This window comes from Ambystoma mexicanum, chromosome 9 (genome assembly GCF_040938575.1).
Source record: "Ambystoma mexicanum isolate Mex_15411 chromosome 9, UKY_AmexF1_1, whole genome shotgun sequence".
Classification (NCBI taxonomy): Eukaryota; Metazoa; Chordata; class Amphibia; order Caudata; family Ambystomatidae; genus Ambystoma; species Ambystoma mexicanum.
In genome coordinates this window covers 779,689,596-779,712,817 of record NC_090931.1, presented here as the reverse complement: position 1 = coordinate 779,712,817, position 23,222 = coordinate 779,689,596, and the positions used below count along the sequence as shown (strand labels likewise).

General features: G+C 46.1%; 1 protein-coding gene across 3 annotated transcripts in view; it reads right to left on the bottom strand.

Annotated features, from left to right (window-relative positions):
• SLC39A10 (solute carrier family 39 member 10) overlaps nt 1-23,222 on the bottom strand; it is an 802,105-nt gene that overhangs the window by 61,972 nt on the left and 716,911 nt on the right. For all 3 annotated transcript variants that reach the window (XM_069615702.1, XM_069615703.1, XM_069615704.1), the window contains exon 9: nt 1,572-1,762. In XM_069615702.1, coding sequence (XP_069471803.1) covers nt 1,572-1,762 — 191 coding nt within the window. The remainder of the gene's footprint in view (nt 1-1,571; nt 1,763-23,222) is intronic.

The window sequence follows — 23,222 nt, the reverse complement described above, 5'->3', positions numbered from 1 at the left end:
TCCCCTCTACCATATAGAGAGCAGAAGTACAGACACCCTCCTCCAGTCTTTACATACAGCATACAGAGAAAAAGGTTGAAAGATATTGTCAGTACTATTGAACCTAGGCTACAATGATTGGAAGTAAAACCAAAAGATGATGGCTGGACAGTTTAGAATTAATCTTAATCACAGGAACCGCTCTGGGCAACCCTCCAGACCATTGTTTTTCAGCCTGCCAAGCCACTACAGAAGGGGAAATACCATATGGAAATCAGGCTTGGTCCCACCGCAAAAGGAACACTCCAGCCCAAACTGCTAGGTCACATCCCTTGCATATGGTCTTTCTCCTTTTGCAATGGCCTGGCAAGCAAAGAATGATAGTCTGGGGGGTTTCCCAGAGCAATGCCAGAGGTTAAGATTAATTCCAAACCTTCCAGCCATCGCATCTTATGTTTTGCTACAATTATTGGAAGGACATTTGAAACAAGCTGGGTGAATCATGCAAGATAGAGGTGCTAAATTAAATTATCATGAAATAAAAGTGGATCATTCTGAGTTGCAGCTGCAAGAGATTATAGATATCAAGACCAATATGGTGGACTCAGTACTTAAAATGGGCTGAATGCATTTGAATGAGAGGAAATCTATGCATTGATAAGAGACCCTGCCACAGTGAAGTCAGACTGCCAGTTTGCGAAATCACTGTCCTTTCTGTGACAGTGGCAAATTGTTTCATGTCCTGAAGGCATTTTCTCCATTTTTGAAAATCGCCAGGTCACTTCAAGGATCAGATGGGGACACAATGGTGGTATCACTCAAGGAAAGAAGGAAGGCAGAGGATATTGGAGATTTTGAAACATTTAATGAATCTGAAGTGGAGGCCGATCGTTTAGTATCTAGTCAAACAAAGTGGACTATGATGTGCAGCGATTTATCTTTGCAAATCTGAAGCAGCAGAGACCTTGCTCCTAAAGGTTTGTGTAAAGGAGGCACCGAGGGGTAGGGGGAAAGGTGTCAGGGGCACCCAGGGGAGAAAAACATTCTGCCATGAGACTTTACCTCTGCTCCTGTCTTTACTGTATTTACCTCCTGATGAAGTGGCAGGAATGGGTGTAATGGTATTAGCTTGGAGCCTCTCCACAAGTTCACGTCTTCTGTTTCTCTTTATTCATGCAACACTCCCTCCCCTTTTCTATTCATCTATTTACTTCTTTTCTGTGTTTTACAGTGGGGGCTTAAGTCTTCTATTGTTTTTGAAATATTATGAAATCTGCCTGCATATATATGGTGTTTATTCTGTATGCTGATAACTTGTGTGTTTAGCCCGATCAAAATGATAAAATAGAACTGGGACACGTCTTATTGTTTGCCTAAGAACATATATATGTGAATACAAAATGATTACAAAAGAAAATGTTGCATTATGGTGAGGTTTTGAAGAATAATGCAAGTTAACATGCAACTCAGATTTCCTTGTTAAGTGTACATATCTATTTAAATCTACACAGGTCCCATGCACAATACAGATACTCTGTAAACTAATATAATCATGTTTTCAGTTAATGGGTAAACCAACAGTGAAACCTTACCATATCTACCAATGCTACATAGAGGAACATGCCAGCAGTGATCGCAAAGATCCAGAGGGTAACAGTATTGGCGTACTGTCCAACAGAGGTACCTATCAGCATCCCCACATAAGCCATCATTGCTGAGAGGAGGTTGTACACAATGGCTTGTTTTACAGTCATACCCGCATTGATGAGCACTGCAAAATCACCTGAAATAAAAGCAAAATAACAACTGTACCATTTGTTTTAAAACCAAAATGATATCATGATTTGGATATCAATCTAATGTTTTCCATAAAAGCAGTATACTCAAGTACAAGCGCATTGAACAATTGTTGTTGGTTTAACAAGGCTACTTTTCAGAAAACCCTGCTTGCAGATTACCATAAATACACAAATAGCAAGTGGTATCCAGTGCCTCAGATACCTCAATCATTATCAGGAAAGGGTGATGATTAATTTTCCTAACGCGTTTTATAATTCTTTCAATAGAAAGCAATCGTAGAAGGCAACTGAGCACTAACACAAATTTCCCTGAAGCTCATGAACAATGTAGAGTTAATAGCGGCTCACAAATGGAAATAATGACTGCTCTACTGAGTCAGAAAGGTAAAATAATTAAACTACAGCAGTACAGAAATATTATCATAACCTCTTAACCAATTGCATGAACATCCACAAAATAAAAAAGTGATTCAGTAATGAACAATGCTGCTTGACACATAAATGTGTGCTACATTTATCACACTTATTGCATAAGCTACATTGCATGTTTCCACTGTCGTCCTAGGCAAAGGCTGAATGTGCAACTGAGATTCAATCGGTTTATCAGGTTAGAGGTCACTGGAGCACAAGGAGGGGTCTTCTGAGATCAAAGAGGAGTTGCATATTCTGCTGTATACTGGATCACTGTTAAACCTTGAGATCACTGTTAAACCTTTAACCCTTTATTGTTGCACTGTTTTAGGTTCATTAACATGCGTAACAGAATCTTTTTTTAAAACATAATTTTGTTTTTTTATTGTAAAATCAAGGTGTTCTGATGATGTTCTTCTTGATCGAGGAGGATGGTGGCGATGTTCTTTCTAGAAATTCTATTTGAATAACCTCTTGCCACGGTTGTTAGTACCCAGCGATCTGATGTTATCCCTTCCCATGTGTGTGTGAGAGATGTTGTGTGGGGCCCTACTGGGGAAGCATGGGATGATGCCTGGACTGAAGCATCATTTTCTGCCGGGGGTAGCAAAGCGTCTAGAGGCTACAACTTTGCCCCGACCTTTACTGCTCCTAAATCCTCTTTGCTCATTGGTTTCAAAAGAGGCAGATTGGTTTTGGGGATTGTACCAAGAAGATGAGGAGGCTCCATAACTGGTCTACTTCCTTACCGAAGAGGAGAGAATCTTCAATAGGCATGTTTATTAAGGTTGCCTGAGTCTTGGATTTGAACTCTGAATCCTGCAGCCATGAATGGAGTTTGAGCAAGGTGCCCTCAGCTATCACTCTACCAGAAGTGTCTGCTAAATCCAGTGTGTATTTAAAATATTCTGGGCTAGCCGTTTCTCTTTTGTATAGATTTTGAACAGGTGGGACCTAACTGGTTCAGGGACCGAATCCAGTTGTTTGCGAATTTCATCTCACTGAGCATTATTATAGCTTTCAAGCAAAGTGGTACCGTTTGCTATTCGAGTCAAATAAGCACCAGAGGTGGTCACTCAGCACTGCCAGTGGTACACCTGCCCTTTTCAAAGTGGTGCTGACAACTAGTGAATCAGTGAATCAGGTTTTACATGGTGTTCAATGTAAAAATGCAAGATGGACAGAATTTTAAAAGTAGTTCTAACCATTGCTAAATTATAGTGAAAAAGCAGCTGGACAGTATATATGGGAAGTGAAAGATGCATTCTCTAATCATTCCCCCCACTCTCCCTAGTGCAAGGCCAAAGCCTGGTGTAGGCCGCAGTCTGTCGCCGAATCGGAGGACTCGTCAGATTCAGCAGTCAGAAAGTCTTCAGCTTGCTCGTTTAAATGTGTGCCAAATTTTGACTGTCGAAAAAAGTGAGTTATAATTAATAATTCTGAAAGTAGCAGCACTACAGACTCTGCGTAACACGTCCGACAACAATGCCTCGATGCGTGAGGGATCATGGGTACAGTAGATGTCACACTAGGTATAATATTACAAACACGCCCAGTCGACGTCCCTTTTTGAACTTGAAAACAGCATGTGCAATACTCTGCACCTACCACTAGACGTCAGCCTATGCAAAGCATGTGATTCTAAGCAGATCCACAAGCCTCAGAAATATCATACATTACTTACCGTAATCGCATATATGACAAATATTACATATCCGCAATCATCTTTCTGTATCTGCTTTGCATAGGCCGACAACTAGTGGTAGGTGCCGAGAATTGCATGACTTTTTTTTAAATTCGAAGAGGGACGTCGACAGGGCGTGTTTGTAATACTATCCCTAATGTTGCGTGTACTGTATCCATGGTCCTTCACACACCAAGGTCCTCAGATTTGAGCTTTAAGAGCCCTTTTCGGCAATACGCATGCAATGGATGGGATGCAGAATAACTCTGGCACCAAATAAGCGAACCAACTCAGGAAGATGGCAACGTTTTCTGTTTTAATATCAACTGTCTAAAACAGGGAGTTACAATGGACATGAACGGACGTTCGCTCGAGCTCTCATACAGGTCATTAAAAAAAATCAGTTATATAGTACAAATTTCGTCATACGCAACAATACTACGTGGCAAATATGAAAAACCTATGAGGAATTGTGATACAGTCAAGGGGAACATCCAAGTATACTTTCCATAAGGGGTTGGGTTGTGATTGGGTCTCTACTGTCAGGTGGACATCTTGTGCCTACCTCTAGTGAAAGTCATCCTCAAAGTACACAGTATATCACTGACTCTCAGACTATAAGGCCCTTTGCTATAAGGCCTTCTACAATTGGTTGTCACGCTCGTGCCATGTCTAGAACATTCGGTCCACTTTAGCTGTGTGTAAGCTCGTACCCAGGTGCCAGGAGGTGGACTCGACTTTACCTCCACACCCAATTAGCCCAATGTCTCTCATCACCCATGCATTCTGCCATGAAGATTGCCTTTAAACTTGGTCTTGCAGTGTATTCTTGTCTCTGGGAATAGAAGGGAGTATGGGCACGCAGTAGCGCTTGTTCTAGAACTCCAAGCCCAACTCTTATTTCCATCCTTGGCTCAAGAAATGCAGTGTATAAGGAGAATAGAAAAGGACCAAGGAATGACCCATGAGGAACACTGTAGTCAGGGGAAAAAGAAGAACAAGTTACTTACCAACTGGTAATGTTCTTTTGACTGGATGTTCCTCTAACGTATTCCACATCTTTGACATGTAATGTCCACAACTGTGCACTTTGGAAACTTTTTTCGGCAGAGGGCGTCCTGCGTCGATGACGTCGGGTCGATGTCCCTCAAAAGCTTCCGTTGAGGGCGGCGTCACCGGATGCTATAAATATGACGCACAGCGCCCGTAGCCTCAGTTTATGTTTCCCCCCCCCCAGAACGTGTGGCACCAATCCAATGGCTGCTTGACTGCACATAGCCTTGCGGAAACGTAAGCTGCAATGGCATAGGAAATTCTGTAGAGGGGCAGGCTGGGAAGGCAATGTGGAATACGTTGGTGGAACATCCAGTCGGTAAGTAACTTGTTCTTCAAATGGATTGTGTCCTCCAACGTATTCCACATCTTTGACAGATTGCCAAAGCAGTACCAGAAAATGGTGGAGGGTAAAGAATTTAGAGTACCCAATCAGATGGCGGAATAAAGAACCGCTTTACCAAAGGCCATATCTTGACCATGGATTGTATCCAGGGAGTAATGCTTAACAAATGTGTGGATAGAAACCTATGTGGCTGCTAATAGGAACACCATGTTGGAGGGCTGTGGAAGTAGTCACGCCCCTTGTGGAATGAGCTTGCAACCCTTCAGGAGGGTCCTTACCCGCCAATCGATAACACTCAGTAATGGTGAGGATAATCCACCTGGACAAGGTCCGTTTGGTAACAGCCTGACCCAAACAATGTCCAGCATATCCCACAAAGAGTTAATCGTCCACTCTGACCCTGGACATCCTAGAAATATAAAAGCTCAGAGCTCTCCTAGGATCCAACCTATGGAGTCACTTCTCTTCCTTAACAGGTTGAGGAGGAGGACAGAAAGAAGGAAGAACCCCTTTCTGGCTCAAATGAAATTCAGAAACTACCTTAGGTAGAAAGGAAGGACGTACCCTTAGTACAACCCCGTCCTTGTGGAACACAGTAAAGGGCGTCTTAGTTCACTCACTCTGCGAGCGGAAGTAACCGCAACCAAGAACACTGTCTTGAAGGACAATAACCTCAAAGGGCAAGAGTGCAAGGGTTAAAACGGAGCACCCATTAAAAATTTCAAAAGCAAATTCAATTCCCAAACCGGCACCTAAAAAGGAGACGGCGGGAACACATGAGTCAGTCCTTTAAGGAATTGAGAAATTAAAGGAATCTTAAAGTAAGAACATTCTTCAGACGAGCGCTTAACTATAGACAGCGCCACCAGGTAACCCTTAAGGGTACCAACTTGAAGACTCCTGTGTGCCAAAGAAAGCAAGAAAGACAAAACCATAGGAATGGAACACTGAAAAGGATCAACATTTTGTCCTCTGCACCAGTCGCAAAACATACGCCAACGGTACAGGGACTTTGTTGCTGGCCTTCTGGCCGAAAGCGACACCTCCATCACATCATTCCTTAGATCTCAACCTTTCAGATACCAAGCGTGAAGGTTGAGAGTCCTGACCTCTGGATGGAGAACCTGAACCCCCTCCCTCTAGAGCAGATCCTCTCGGTTTGGAAGACCGCATGGAGGGCAGATGGACATTTCTAGAAGGTCCGGGTACTACGCTCTCCTGGCCCAATCCGGAGCAATGAGGATCATGTGGGAACTGAACCTCTGTAACCTCCGCAACACTTGATGAATGACGGGGACTGGAGGAAACGCGTAGAGCAGTGGGAATGACCAATCCACTACGAACACGTCTCCCATGGCTCCTCTCAGAGGAAATTCCCTTGAGCAGAATCTCTTGCACTTCCGGTTGGCACTGGTGGCGAAGAGATCCACTTGTGGGGTTCCCCAAAGGGCGAAGATCGCCTGAAGGACTTCCTGAGCTAACTCCCACTCATGAGAGACCTTGCTCTACCTGCTCAGAGCGTCTGCCGCTGCATTTGTCTCCAGCCAGATGAACTGCCGAGACCGAAATTCCCTGCTGGATGGCCCAGAGCCAGAGTTGCATTGACTCTCTGCACAACGGAAGTGACCCTAACCCCACCTTTTTTGTTGAGGTAATGCATGGCCACTGTGTTGTCTGTCATGATCAGGACACTATTCACTCACACAGTCGGCAGAAAAGCCTTCAGGGCCAGCCTGATGGCCCGCAGCTCTAACAGATTGATGTGGAGTTTTGACTTCGGCGGAGAACAATGACAAGTCGTTGGCATGAGCGCCTCATCCTGTGAGCGAAGCATACGTCAATACAGTCATCTGCGGCCACGGTTGCCAAAACGCCCCCGCACCCCCTCGTCAGGTTCCCTTTGTTGGCCCACCACAGAAGATCCTGGGAGACCGAGAGTGGAATCTGAACAGGATCCGACATTTTGCCTGAGAACTGCGATCACTGTATCTCTCGGACCCATTGCAGGGATCTCATCCTCAGCCTGGCATCTTGCATCAGAAAAATGCAGGATGCCATGAGGCGGAGCAACCTTAAGAATTCGAAAGCCGGGAGACTCTGGGCACGTTGAAACATGTCCACATCTGCACAATGTGATGAGCCCTCACCTTGGGAGGCGAGCACTTCCCCAAGGATGTGTCTAACACAGCCCTGATGTACTGGAGCTGTTGGGAAGGTGTCAGATGTGACTTCTTGAAATTGAGGGAGAAGCCCAGCCTATGGAGGGAGCTGCAGGTGCGACCGAGGTGAGCCAATGCTTGCTCGGGAGAGCGCGCACAGATCAGCCAGTCGTGCAGGTAGGGGTAGACGTGAACCCCCCCCTCGCCTGAGATACACTGCCACCACCACCATTAGCTTGGTGTAGAACATCGAGCGAAGGGCAGGACCCGAAACTGAAAGTGCGAGTCGCCAGCCGCAAACCTCAGGTACTTCCTGGTCTTTGGATGAATCGGCACATGAAAGTAAGCATCCTGTAGGTCCAGAGACACCAACCAATCCTGAAGTTGAAGAGCCTGGAGGACTTGAGAAAGAGTGACCATCTTGAACTTGTCCTTCCTGAGAAGTTTGTTCAACCAACGCAAGTCCAGGATGGGTCTCAATCCCCCGTCTTTCTTTGGGATAAAAAAATAAGGGGAATACCAACCCTTGTTCCTCTCCACTACAGGCACCAGTTCTATAGCACCTTTCTCTAGCAGGGTCAAGATTTCCTGCACAAGGAGCAGATCTGGAAACTTCAGAGAGTTTCCCTGGTGGATTGTTGTGAGGCTGCTTTAGGAAGGGAAGGCAGTAGCCTTGGGCTATTGTATCCAGAACCCATGAATCTGAAGTGATGGCTCGCCACTCTTCGAGATGCTGAGACAGTCTTCCCCCAACCGGCGAACCATGGGACATGGCCTCATGACTGTTTGAGCGGCTGCGGCAGTGCCTGAAGGCAAAGAGGCAGCTGGTTGAGTGGCTTTGGCACCTCTATTTCCCCGACCACCACGGGTACATTTTCGCTGACCCCTTTGACTGGCGGCCCCTCTCGTTCTACCAAAGGAGGAGTAGTAACGAAAAGAACCTCCCCTCCTGTCCCCTAGGACGAAAAAGGCAGAGGTTGACGCACAGAGGCGCTTAAAGATTTCGCCACAGTTTTCGAGGTCTGCAACCTCTCAAGGCTCTCGTCAGCCTTGTTGCCAAACAAATGTGTGCCGTCAAAGGTCATGTTCAACCTCTGACTTTGACTTCAGCCTGTGGCTCTTTTTTAACAGAGGAATGATAGGATTTAGTGGAAGTCGAAGAACTATTATTTCCCTGAGCACTTGGTTTGAAGGATTTGAAATTTTGGCTGTTTCACTGATGTGGAACTGAGTGATTTAGCATTAACGCTAGTTTTGCATTTTTGAAGAACCTCATCAGTGGAAGGGTCAAATAGCGTTTTGCCATCAAAAGGCAAATCTAAAACCTTGTCCTAAATGTCTTGATGAAGGGAAGTGTCAGCCAAATAAGTATGACTATGAATGCAGACTGCACCCGTAATTGCCCTTGCTGTGGTGTCAGTTAAATCTTTAACAACCCGACGATGCTGAATGGCCGCCAAGGAAAACTCATCCGCCGCCTCTTGAGGAAGCAGTTCTGTGAAGCAATCCAGGTTTTTCCAATTTAAAATATTGAGGCCTGCCAAGACTGTGGCTGTGTTGACTTGTCCGAGCTGGACAGAAGCATTGGCATATGAGTTTTTCCCTTGTGCCTCCCAGGCTTTTGAATTTCTATCCAAAACAGTAGAAGGCGAAGTTGCAGGACCTTTCCCCTTCGTTGAAATCACAGCAGATGGTGCAGGAAGATTACACATGAGCACAAAGGTTTCCTCTTTAGGCATTTTGTATTTGGTGTGCATGGATTTGGAAATATGAGGATCAGAGTGGGGCTTACCCCAATGAGCCAAGGCTTACTCCATAATGGACAGTTCCATAGGAAGAGGGGACTTAGTCTGTTGAGAAGGATGTTTTTCAAAGACACCTGAAGTGTCAAGGTTTGTCTTTTGGTGTTATTTGTAAGGCCTGAATGTTTGCAACAATGACATGGTACATCTTTGAAGGAAAAATAGATGAAGTCTTTATCTGTGTCCTTCAACATCTTTTGTTTCTTTTTAGGAGGAGCAGTGCCCTCTAGTTCAATTGAAATTGGCGCTGGCTCTTTTGGATCCACTCCCTGAAGATGAACAGAAGGACCCATTTTATATCTTATGCATTGGGCTAAAATTTCCAGAATGGGCTTCGATAACAGTCTCCAGGACTGTATTGTGATATCGTTAGCCATATCTGAAGGTTCAGCTTGGGTTTCTTCTAGTCTCAAAGAAGATGTTGAAGAGTCAATCCTAGAAGTTTGTTGAGCAGGATTGCATATTTTTAATAATACAGGTCTAGGTACCTGTATATTAGTTAACACCAATTGTGGCGCCTAATGAGAAGTTAATACTGAACAGGTTCTTCCAAAATTCCCCCAGTCTCAGGAGAAAAATGAGGAAATATTTCCAGAGTATTTTCCCTCGCTGGTGTACTAAAACATTCTTCAGGAGGCTCTGTGCTTAGATGACTTTCCGGTACCAAAGTTGAAATAGTGTCATTAGAATATTTTCTCTGTGCCCCTTTGGAGAGGCGGGTACCGAGCTAGGTTTCGAGTGAGAATGTGAGCTTCTCTCTGACTTTTGGTACTGATGAATTGAAAGACAACTGCAGTAACTGAAACAGGATTTTTCTTCGGTACCAAGGTGCTCAAATATTTAACTGCAGTAGCCAACATAGATAACGATGCAGCACAAGAAAATCAGTTGGTACCAAAATCAACCCTAGAGGCTTTCGCCTCTTTTTGGCAGATATTGCCTGTTCGGCTAGCCGAGGCAGATTAGGTATTTTCCGGTACCATAGTGATTTTGCCAGGGGTGAACAAATCTTCCAGTACTGGGTTGATCTTTTCCGACCCTTTCCCTCCTGGAGGTACTAATGTTTTCCCACCAGGAGGTACTCACAGGTTTAAGCACCCAGGATTTCCCCCTAAACGGTTGTGTGAAGAACCCGGAACTAGAGAGGCGGTCTTCACGTAGGTACCAATGGCTTGTGCTGAAACACATACCCGACCTGCAGGTACGGTCCTCCTCTTACTGATGTCGGACTCCTTCCTGGTCCTTACGAAGTCATCGGTCGCCTTCGGTACTGAAGACATAGACCATTGTTTCGTCAGCCACTCTTGGATAGGGCGCATGCCCAACCGGGCGTGTGGCACTAGGTAAATGTAGGAAGCATTCATTCCCAGAAGGCACATCCCCTTTTTCACAGTTACCCGACGACCGGCTATGTATTGAGGGGTTTGAAATATCCAGTCGTCTGGGTAAGGGTACACTGGAATGGACTGCCTTCATTAATGTGTGGCCACTATTGCTAGGACCTTTGTAAACACTCTGGGAGCTGGCAATTAACTTTAGGGATTTTCTGTGCGCTGGCAACATTGAAATATCGCAGTATGTATCTTTCATATCCATATTGTCATGTAATCTCCATGCTTTAGCGGAGGTATCAACCCCGCAGCGTAGTCATCCTGCCTTTTTGTGGCTTGGCATGCCTGTTTGCAGGGCACAAGTCTAGAACTAGACGCAGTCAGATCTTTCTTTTGGAACAAGGAAGTACACTGAATAAATACCTTTATTTTCCTCTGGAGGTGGTACCAACTGTATTGCTCCTTTTTGCAACAAAGTTAAAATCTCCTCTTCTAGAATTAGGAAATGTTCTGTTGACATTCTTTGTGTCGAGGAGGATTGTGGTGTGATGTCGACTGAATAGCCCCCTCCCGTTGACTCTACGAAATACTCTTTGTTAGTATGATTGATAAGAGGATGATTGTCCTCGAGGACTATAGGAAGAAAATGTGGATGTTCCAAATCCAGACTGATTCTTCAACGGCCATGTTGATTAGTATGGTTTGAGTTTCGGGTTTACACCTGGAATCCCGAAGCCTTGAATGGCGTTTAAGCAGGGTCCCCTCAGCAATTGCTCTCCCTGGAGTGTCTGCGGAGTCTAAAATATGTTTTAATATGTTTTGTGCTACCTGTTTGCCCTCTGATGAGATTTTTATACGGTGGGACTATCAGTTCAAGCACAGAATCGAGTGGTTTGAGAATCTCGTCCCACTGTGTGTTTTAACCTGCGAGCAGTGTGGTATTTTTTGCAATTTGTGTGATATATGCTGCTGAGGTTGTTCTTCTCTTCCCTAGGGTATACAGCCGTTGCATTCCTTATTGGGAGGGGCCCCAGACCTAGAGCGTGGAACACCAGCCCTTTTTCTAGTGGTGGTAACCACAAGGGAGTCTGGTTTCACATAGAGGGTCAGATGGAGATGGTTTGAAAACATTTTCTACTCTGGGGTTTACAGGTTGAGTAAGCAATGGTGTAAAGTGATGTGGAAATCCTCTTTTTTATTGATTGTAATAAAGGAATGGCTTGGCCAACAGCTTTTTTTCTCATTTAGGATATCCTCCACAAAGTTAGTGCTGTCCACTGTCTCTTCAGTGTGAATATTGAAATGATTAGCAGCCCTCCTTAATAAGCCATTGTATTGTTATTGGTTGTCAATTGGGGAGCTGCGGCCACTCTCAGGTGCAACAACATCCCGAGTGTCAATAATGGTTACATCTGGTCATCCGGATAAAATTAGGCAGGGTCATCATTAGGAACATCCTATTCGACATACCACATATCCTGATCTGCTTGAACGTCCCATTGGAAAGAGTCCTGGGAGAAGTCTAGGACAGTATGTGTGGGTGATGAGTGGCACCTTGGTAAACTTGCCAAGGGTTGGCCTGTTTCCAAGGGTTGTCCCACTTCTAAATCCTATGTCTTTTGCCTAATTGGGTATTTGTTCATAAAGTCCACAAAAGAGGAAACTTTGTCCATTGTGTCTTCCAAACGTTCCTTTGTCCGTGTCCGTGTTTTAGGTGTTTCGGCTAGGGGGGAACACAATAGCCTCTGGGTCTTCCATAGGTCTCTTCTTCTAGAGAGACTAAGATAAGGAAAATGAGCCTCTTCAAACTGTGGCATTTTGTCAGCGACAGAAGGAGTGCGAGTATGTGACTGTTTATGGTGTTTATCCCCACTGGTGTGACTTTTGTGTTTTTTCAAACTGTGTTTCGACACCTGTGAAACATCCGTTGAGGGACATTTATGCACGCCTATTGGCGCCTGTTTTTTGCCTGTTTTTCATTATCGCCTTGCGCTAAACGCAGATGCACAGCAGGCTTTTTCAGGGCAAGGCCAGTAGGCTGAGAAGTGCCTTCCACTGGTGCGCTACCTTTTTTTGACAGCTCTGTTGAAGAGCGACCTGGGGTTGGTTTGCTTATGTGTGCTTTCCCCATAGCAGCATGCTGCGACTGCCTTTCGAGGCTGGGGACTGACGCGCTGGAGCTGGAAGGTTCCCTTCTAATATCTTCAGCCTCCGACATGGAGCAGTCGTTGCCCTGGCCATCTGGATCCGACTCAAAGGAGCCGATTACAGTTTCTGATTCAGCCATCATTGCATGTGCCACCCACCGTTTGGCATATCATTCTTTTAGGGATTTAGGCATAAATAACGTACAGAACGCATAGTAGCCCTTTGGGTGGTCTCGGGGAAGGCAGTGGTTAGACACTCATTGAGCGTCTTTCCACTGATATTTTCAGTTGCAGCTGAGACAGAATTTAAAGGGAGTTCCCTCCATGGCAAGTGCGATTTCTTTGGGCACCTAGACAAATATAGTATATCTAAGAAGTGAAGGTTTGCATTCTCCGACAAGAAAGGAAATCTGTCCCCCCACACTCCCTACTGCTAGGCTGAAGCCTAATGTAGGCCGAAGCCTGTCGCCGCATCGCCCGTCTGATCCGACAGTTATAACAGCTGTCTGTTGAGATGTCTGTCAAACGGCGATCGACGAAATAACCCTTCCAACCCTTTTTTTCTTTTCTTTTTTCTTGCAAGGTTTTCTGCAGCTTTTTCCTAATTTTAGCAGGTTTTGATGGTTCGGCCAACAAGATGCCTCTTACAGAAGCCTTAAAGGCATCCCACATGATATGAGATGTGTGTTCTCGTTATTAATTGTATGATGAGCATGTCCCTCCATACATATTGCAGCATTGTCTAAGGCTTTTTATCTATTTCCTTCAACGTCTTGGATACCAAACTGACTAAGCTGTGACCAGAAAGTGCTTGCAGGATTATATATGTATTCCTCATTTAAGAGGTTAGTGCTGTTTTCATAAACATAAGTCAATTCTAGTAAGGATGTGTTTCACATTTGAGACAAATGTGTATTTTCTGTCTTGGGGTTGTTCAAGCATTCAGGTGTCTTGCAAGCCTAAATCAGCCAGTCTATCTAGAAATACGTTGGGTGCAACATTTTCCTTAGTTTCCAACTCGACCAATATAAGGATGCTAAAATCCCCTACTATAGAGACCACTAGGTGCACGGAATGTGATGGTCGCTGTCATGATTCCTGCCCCTCATGTCCCCAGCCCTCCAAGATGGCAGGCTGGAGCCAGGCCACAATCACCTACATGGCCCTCAAGGGCCTCTCCATCCCTCCAAAGACCCACTTGGAGTCAGACTTGGCGCTTGTGGCACCAGACTCACTCACTCCCACAGGATAACATTGTGCATTGATGGGGACAAGATGGATGCCCCCACATGTTTTGGTTCTCAGAACTGCATGTGCGGTCTAGTCTTTTGGGTGTGGTTCAGCCCAGAGGCACCGGGATACCCAGAGACTATTTAAGCCACACCCAGGCTGAGAAACATGCTTTGCGTTTTCTGCACTTGCAGCGTGACACTGAACGTGATCGGATCGGTCTCCAGTAGGCCTGCATCTTTCTACTGCGCTCAGCTCCTGCAAGAACAAGAACACCGTTAGAAACAGCCTTACCTCGCAGCACTTCTGCCCATCAGTCATCACTCCTTCTGTTCTGCAGGCATCTTCGTCGGTGTCATTCCCATCCCGGCACGCTGCTTCCTAAGGAAAAGGGAAAAGAACAGAAAAAAGGCATTAGTAAGCATTCTGAAAATCTTCACTTATTTTTAAATATTGTACGAGCTTCAGACGCTTACCTGAATCCCAGCCACTCTGGGGGAACTCAGTCTCCGGAACTTCTCATCCATCTGCAAGAGGGAAAAGACACTCCAGGTTAGCGTGGAAACATCTAGAGGCGCCGCATACCGCGCTTACCCACCACATTTGTTCTTCATAACCGGCATCCACGCTGAAAACGTCGCGGCACCTAAAAGACACAGAAAAAGAACTCAGTTCAATGTAAATACGAAAGGGGTGCATCGTGCTCTCACTCACCTTCAGCGCTACTCATCTCAGCAGCACGCCGCCATCCCTGGACGCCGGCCATCATCTAAGGAAGGTAAGGAACTAAGTTAGAGAACTGTTCAAGAGACTCATTATACTTACCTGTCGGACTCTTGCCAGTGAAGTAACTAGGCAGCAACGAGCCTGCATCAATCAACGCGCCCCTGCGCTGAAGGCAGGACAGAGAGCACACTATCCAAGAAAACAAGGTGAGCTGTGGATCAAAATGAAGGGTTCGACCCCGGGGAAGAAGGGGCTCAAGCACATAGAGACAATAGGGAGTTAAACTCTACCAATCCTGTGTTTCAGGCCCAGTCTCCAGTCGAATAGCCTCCAGGGAAAGGTTCGAGGTTGTAAAAGGTCAGAACAGGCTGAGTGACGTCCCCGTGGATACCAGGTGCGCGCTAGTCGCATAAAGCAGAGCTATGCAAACCCCCCACTTTGGAGAACATTTGGAGAATTATCGACCCTCATAGTGGTGCAGCGCTGTGTGAAATTGGTTGTTTTGTCCGTACCGGGAACAGGACTCAGAGTGGTAGTGGAGAGCAGCGTGTGGTAGCGGTGGAGGAAGGCCTTGAGGGGGACAGACCGAGTGAGACTGGGACACCCGGTGTGGACGAGACCGGGGGAGAAGGCAACATGGAGGTCTGAGCTAGTGACAGGATCTTGTACAGCTCTGTGCAGTAGGAGTGGATGGTACAAGGCTGCAAAGTGAATCATGATTGAGCAGGACTCTTGATCCTTGGTAGCAGTGCGATCCCAGTTGGCAACTGATGGAGCCTTAGGATGAAGAGGAAAGACCCAGCGGTAGAAAAGGCAGGACGAGAAGAAGAGGGACGTTAACACCCCCAGAGGAACTGATGGTGAGACTTCACAAGGTCTTTGCAGCTGAGCAGGTGCTAGCCCAGACCTTCCTGTTAATTGAGGGCCTTCTCCCCTTTTATTTTTTGGAGAAGTGAAACAGCAGTGATTAGATGTCACTGGCTCACCCAGGTGATTTAATCTGGACCAAGACTCCTTTGTGGTGAGCTGGAGGGGAGAAGCTCTCAGGGTAAATTGGCCCTAGAGCAAATTCCCTAGGGAAGAGAACTGGCGAGTGGAATTAAGTGCTTTATCCGCAAGCGACTGAGAGGGGGAATGGTTCTTCTGTGGCAACTAAAGATTATATCATAGGTATCCTACAGGAAATAAAGGCACTGCGTGGAGACATACAGTCCTCCATTTCAGACCTAAATGGTCGAGGAGTTGACTCTCAGGAGAATATGATAGGAAATGAGGTATGATGCCAGGTTCCAAGACTTAGGAAACAAAGAGAAGGTGGTCCGGTTGAAGATGGATGACTTGGAAAACAAGAGGAACCATTTGCAGGTCCTTGGCCTAAAAGAACAGCACAGGGAAGTGGCTGGTGATGTGACGAGAAAGATTAAGGAGATTATAAATATTGTGTATCAAGGAGAGGGCAGTAAGGAGGTTATGCTTGAAAAGGATCACAGAGGTGGAGTAGGAGTGGCAAAAGGTGCCAGGTCTGTGGTGGTTCGCTATGCTAAGAACATGGCGGTGTTCGACAGAGCTAGATGTCACCCGGATATTAAATATGAGGGGGAGAAGATAAGTATATATCAGGATCTGACTAGCCTCACACTTGGTAGATGGAGGGAGTGTTGTCCACTCACTGTGTGGTTGAATGAAAAGAGCATCAGCTATCAATGGGTTTACCCATTCGTCTTGATCTTCAAAGGAAAGGAGGTAGATTACAGGATAACCATGGAGACAGAGGCAACGCAGGTCCTACATCATCATATGGAGGACACACAAGAGGAGGAGAATCTTCCTTGGGAAGGAGAGAGAGAGAGAGAGAGAGAGAGAGAGAGAGAGAGAGAGAGAGAGAGAGAGAGAGAGAGAGAGAAAATGTGGTCAGTCAAGGGTACTCCTTCCATTAAAACGGGTTCTAGTGGGCAGGAAGTTCCAAAGGTTCGGGACGCCCACCCATTAAGTGACTCGGAGCTCAGAGATTGGGTTGTGGACTGGAAAGCTAGTCAAGACTATGGTGCTGTTATGTATTGGGGTTTATGAGGGGAGCTGGATCGGAAAATGTGTTATGGGGAGTTTACCAAGGTGGGGTGAGGGACGCTTTACCTAGTGGCCTTTTGTGTGATGGGCGTCCCAGGGTGGGAGTTGTGTGAGGCAGGGGGCATGGGAGCAGCAAGGGCGATAGCTGCAGATGGGGAGTGGGACTATTGGTATAGAGGGACTAGGCATATGAAAGGTAGGTGGCTCAAGATGGTGGGGACAGCGCAGAGAGGAGCGAGAGGCGTAGATCATCTCCCGGTGGGGGGCACTGAATGTTAATGGTATGAACTCACCTACGAAACGGGCATTAGTAGGACGTGAATTTTGGAGGTTGAAGTTGGACATTCTTAGGTTGCAAGAAAGACAGCTCTTGACAGATGACGAACAGCACCACCTGTGTGCGCTTCTTGCGCAGTCTTATTGGGTGTTGGGGGTATCAAAAAAAGAGGCTGGGGAGAGTAGGTTTGTTGTTTCTAAAGAGGTTGAAGGTGGTTTCCAGCAGGTGGCGAGGGCAATGGATGTTCAGGTGCTGGTGGTGAAATGTTATATGGGGGCGTACGTGGGGAGGGGAGAGTTTAGCGGTGGGAACAATGTATACTCTGAATAAGGGCAGGCAGCCTTTGTAGTGAGGCCTTCGATTTAGTCCTGAGCGTAACAAAGGGACCGTTGTTGCTAAGGGGGGAGGGTGGATTTAATATGTGGGCAGATCCTATTGAAAACATTGAATTTCAAAATGACAGCTTTTTTTGTAAAATGGTGGGGGGAGAACATCTGACCCGCCCTCGCCCCCCACCTTAACTATTTCCCTTACCCCACCCAACCCCTATTAATTTTTTTAAAAAAGTCCCCAAAATTGCCGAAATGATCGCATAAAAGATGCAGTCAGTTCGAAATTCCATGTTTTCTTTTTGACTTTTTCCTGCGGGTACCATTGTAGACAGAATGACACAGAGAGAGGATGACTGAAAGATTTACAATGGAGGGTCGATTTGAGGGAGATCGTTGATGAGCAGGATGGCTTGGGGATGTATGGAGACAAACATCCAAGAGGTGTCAGATATACCTTTCTTTCTCCTCCCACACAGTGATAGACTATTTGTGTCTGGCCAGATGATTGGTAGACAGGGTGGTATCATGTGAGGTAGTCTGATCGGGTGGACGGAGCACAATGTGGTTGTCATGGAGTGTTAGGCAACCCTTTGGGAGACTACAGCAACCATGACCTCATGGCAATAGGAACCCAACCTTTGGTATAAGTCGGTACTACACAGGTTGGTAGTGTGGCTGAACAGCCAGGCTTACCTCAAGAGTGGTCAATGTGAACACTAGGGTTTTTACACAGAGATTCACAGTGACAAGTATTCAAACAAACTCTTACACTCAAGGTTTCTTGATTAAACAATTATTATTTTTAACAGTCAGTTCAATAGGCCTTCTTCAGAAGGGAGAAATATATAACCAACACCCAAATACACTCTTAGTTTCTCTAAATCAACAAGTACCCATTTGGGAAGGAACGCAGATGGTTCCTACAACCTGAGGTGACAAATAACTTGGACACTGTGGACATTAATATATCACTGGTACATTTAGAGTAATACTGAGTTGGTGTCAAAGAAAAGGGGTTTAAGAATAGTACGCAGGTCACACAAATATTCTGAAGCAGGTAAGTACTTTTAACCCCCAAAGCAAAGTAAATTAACCCTTTCCTCGAGGAAAGGTAAAGCACAAAGTCGGAGGTAAGAAGATTCTTTCAGGGAGCCAGGCCAGCCGATGTTAGTTGGGCAAAAGTCTAGGTGAGCTGAAGCACTTCTTGACGGTAACTAGGTAAGTAAAAGCACAATGTTTTAGAAGTCTTTGTAGAAATAAAGAATCACAGAAGGGCCACAAGCTGGGAGGCATGTGAAGGGCAAAGCTGCAAGCAACTCTGCAAAAGCAACCAAGACAAGTCTCAACTGAGAACAAGCAAGGCTACACAACAAGAGATAAGTCCCCTTAGTGTTACAGTACCTTTGGTTAGAAGAAATGGTTCCAGCTGGCTTCTGTACCTGTAAAGCTCTACAGATCCTGTTGTTCCTGGGCCTCAGTCGTGGGGACAAGAGGGAGGACGTCTGGTGACTCCTGCCCTGCAATGGGGAGGTCAGCGGAAGCAATGGGCAAACTTCAATTCAGCTGTACTTCACGGTTTCAGCTCCTCGCGTCTATAGCAAAGAGAAACACTGTGGTTCTCGGATACCACTTCAGACTTTCCTCACATCTGGGGTCCAGCACTCTGTTGAGGTGGCTCAGGCTTGGTCAGTCCTGCTCGGGTCCGAATTAAAGACGCTCACTCGATTCTGGTGTTCCTCTCCCTGGCACTTCGGTTCCTGCTAGCAGCAATGGAAGTACAGCCATCTCCGAGAAGATTTCCAGATGAGCTCGTCATGGGGTTGATTGGTCCCACCAACTCAAGGGGAGAAGTCGTCCTTTGTAGGTCTTCTCTAGTCGAGGCGAATTCGGAGCTTCAGCACAGCAGCAGGGCTTCACCAGACAAACCAACGGACCCAGAGTTGCAGCAGGCGTCTCTTCCAAGTTCTTCTTCGGATTCCTTCGTCCAGTGGTCGATTCGGACTTCAAAAGGAGAAAAGGTAGAAGGGAATTAGCACATTTATGAGAATTCAACCTAACATGGAGTTTGTAGTGAGGGGTTTGAACTTGCATGATGCCCTGTGGAGATGTAATGATTATGATTGGTTATTTATAATGCGCTTAATACATGAAAGATTCTAAGCGCGTACCTGGGGATCGAACCTGTGTTGCTCCACAGTCGTCTTGCTTCCAAGGTGAGCAAGTTGCCCCTGAGCTATCCTCCGGATCATTCACTTTTAAGAGGCATACTTTTAGAGAAGAAGTTGCAGAAGGAGATTGAGCAATAGTTTATGGTGAATGATATTGGGGAGGTGGATATTTGAAAGGTTTGGGAAGCAGCAAAGGGGACATGGAGGAGCCCTGTCGATTAGGGAGGGTGTGAAGAAGAGGGAGAGGGAGAGGGCGTTGCGAGGAGAGAGATTATGCCAAGATATCACGGTTTTGTATGGCAGAATACTGGACTCGGATATGGTCGAGGAGCATCTCCTAGCAGAGGTTAGGGAAAAGCGGTTGGAACAGGAGAAGTGGTCAGGTAGTTACAATTTCTGAACCAAAGTTTTCATGAAAAAAGGATAAGGCGGATTTGTTGTTCGCCGCAAGGCTTCAAGACCAAAGAGCGGATAGCAGGGTGGAGGAAATTGAGAAGCCAGAGGGAGGTCAGAGGTCACTGCCTGGTGAAATAGCACAGAGCTTTGGGGGCTTTTATGAGGTGTTATATGGCGCTTAAACTAAAGTGGATGACCGGAGGGTGGACCAGTATTTAGCACACTCCACTCCTTCGATTGACTGCAGCGATCGGTTCAATAAATTGATTTTTACTTTACCCCGGAAGAGGTTCAGTGTGTTATATCCAGAATGCCAGCTTTAAAGTTACCTGGGGATGATGGCTTTACAACAGGATTTTATAAGAAGTTTGCTTTCTTTTTATGCTCTTTTTTTAGCAAAACTTCTCTAAATTCCACAATGTACACGGGAAGGGCTCCTGCTACGCTTTGCCAGGCATCAATTATTGTAATTCCTAAGGCAGATAAATATCCCACATTGTGCGCGTCGAATAGTTCGATGCTCAATGTGGATGCAAAACGTTTTACGAGGATGCTTGCGGCAAGATTTGAAAATGTTCTGCCGTATTTGGTTCATCCAGACCAGATGGGGTTTATTCCCGGGAGGCAGGGGGCGAATATGATTTGAAAACGCTGCATTTGATGGACCTGGCTAGAGGGAAGGGGGGGCTAGGTAAATCGGACGCCCCTCGCCTTGGATAAAGAGAAAGCATTTGACAGGGTGTGTTGGGATTTCCTGTATGCTGTCCTGGGTATATTTGGCTTTGGGAATAGGGTTCTCAATGCAATCAGGGCATTATATACAGACCCTAGTGCGAGGGTTGCAGTAAATGGGAAGATCGAGAGGGTTCATTTTGCTGCAGGGGGATGGGGCAAGGCTGTACACTGTTTGAGAAACCTGAAGGCTAGTCCTGGGGATCTGTCATCCAGGTGGCCAGGACACAACCATTGCTATTGGATCCAGTTCCTGGGGATGGACCAGTGAGGGAGGATCACCTGGATGGGGGAGAGGGGTAGTCCCCTCCGGTGTGGCAGTGGGACACCAATGGGTAAGACGCGGTATCCCCTTCCTTTAACACCTTTTCCCCCATCCTTTTCCGTAGGACGTTCCAAACCACTGCCCCCCGCACCTTCCAACACAAACACTTTTGCAATAACACAAAGGACAACGGACTTACACAGCCGTTTACCAGACATGTACCAAAACAAGGGTCAGGCAAAGTCAGGCAATTGTTCAGAATCACACAAACACCCGACGGTCTTTTCACTTCCCTCACAGGAATAAAAGGTGGAGCCAGAGAGCACAGTACAAGCGAGGCGAGTACAGTAGACAGCACGACGAGACGGCTACCACATGGCAGTTCAAAAGGAAGAAGGCGGCAGGAATCAAGAGGGTGGCGAGGAGAGAAGTGACCTTGCCCTTCTCGTCCCAGACCTGCGCAACCTTCACGGAAGAGAGCCTAAGCGAACAAAAGCACAAGCGTCCTGCAGCAAAAGTCAATGGTACACAGGACAATCCTATGCCGATAAGCAGGAGCGAGGGAAGATCCTGCGCCCGTGGTACAGGTCTAGACTCCAGAGAAGCCAAAAGCCAAGCGGTTCATCATAGCCAGTGAGTCGAGGGGATAACCAATAAGAACCGGGCTGTGATGAGTGAGAATCGCAAAGTGGTGTGTTTTGAACCAAAGCAAGATGAACTTTGAATGAACTGTTGCAAGTGTAAAGGGGAGACCAGCAAAAAGAGGGAAAGCGGCACCACGTGGGTGCTAACGAGGGAGACTCTGGTCGAGCCCCATATGAGAGAAACTACAAGTACCAGAAGCCCAAAGGAAGGCCAGCAAAATAGGTCAAAGTAGGTCAAAGTGGTCATACAGAGGGTCGAGAAAAATCCCTGTACAATCGAAAGACTTTGATCTGCAAGCACTTTGAAAGCAAGGGAAGTGAATCCTGCATTAAGAGAAAGCAAGGGACGTGAATCAAACATTGAGAGAAAGAAAGGGATGTGAATCTTGCATCGAGAGAAAGCAAGGGGAGCAAATCCCTTAACACTTGTGAGTAAAGGGACTGTAAAGTCAAGAAGGGTCTGCGTCCATAGAAGGAAGGGGGGTCAGGGGTGAACCCATCACCCAATGAATATTGGAAATAAACTTTCATTTGTTAAAGGAACTTTGTTTTGTTAGCTGAACACGCCAGGTCCTCAAAGGCAAGAGACTTTCAAGGGAAATGAGACTTAGCCATTGACGGTCCTAAAAGCTGCAATTGGAATTGTCGTCTTGTGCTGGAGAAGCCAGAGACTGTACTGGGCTCCAAACGCCCATCCTACCCCGTGCTCAAAACGTGGGCAAGGGAGACCCAGGCTACCGCATCCTGACCGATTATTTAAGAGCACTTTCTTTTCTTGAGAACTATCCCACACCCCTTTTTATATTAGTTGTGAGGTTTGGCAATAGGTTTCTTAGTATAGGCCCTTTTTGTTTTGACACAACACCACTAGGACTGGTTTATTTTTCATTTGGCGGTCAAAGCTTGCTCCCATATTAGATTTAGGTTTAGAAAAGGCATTTTTCCAACCTGCATACAAAATTTATTAATCAATAAAAACCCTTGAACTGTGATCACTTGTGTCTGTCTTACTTGTTGTCACCATGAGTTCCTCAAATATGGTGTCAGGGTGGGATGTGACTAAACTGAAACAAATTGGGGAGCCAAACAATTTCAGAAGCTTAGTCAGAGAGCCTCCAACTCTTCCATTGCCACCAAGGAATCAATAGGGTGTGACATCTGTAGCAGTAGGGAAGGTATTATCCCCCCCTGGGAATAGAGGAATGATTCCTACAGATTTAGTCTTAATCCTCCCCTTCCGGGATGTTACATACGATTAGCCCCAAAATCTGGCTTGGCATTTAAGTTCGAGATAGACGTCTTAGTGGGCGTTATTGTTACTGACTTCCGAGGAGACGTGAAGGTTCTCTTACAGAATCATGGCGAAATCCCTTTTGAGGTACGTCGGGGAGACCAAATTGCACAGGGAATTTTGGAGAGCGCTCTGTCCCCTCAATTCCAAAAAAGTGAACCAGGTGAAACAGACAGAGGCAACCTAGGCTCTGGGGAAGCTGATAAATCCCCTACCATTGAGGAAAGGAAAGTAGAGGAACCCACCATCTATCCTGACCAAGCCTTTGTCCAGCGGAATGATCTAGCCCTAACTGAAGCCTTTTTACAAGCAATTCAGGAAGAAGGCAACCTAGAGAAAGGAAGACCCTTTTTCTATTTAAAACTAGGGTTACTTTACAGAAA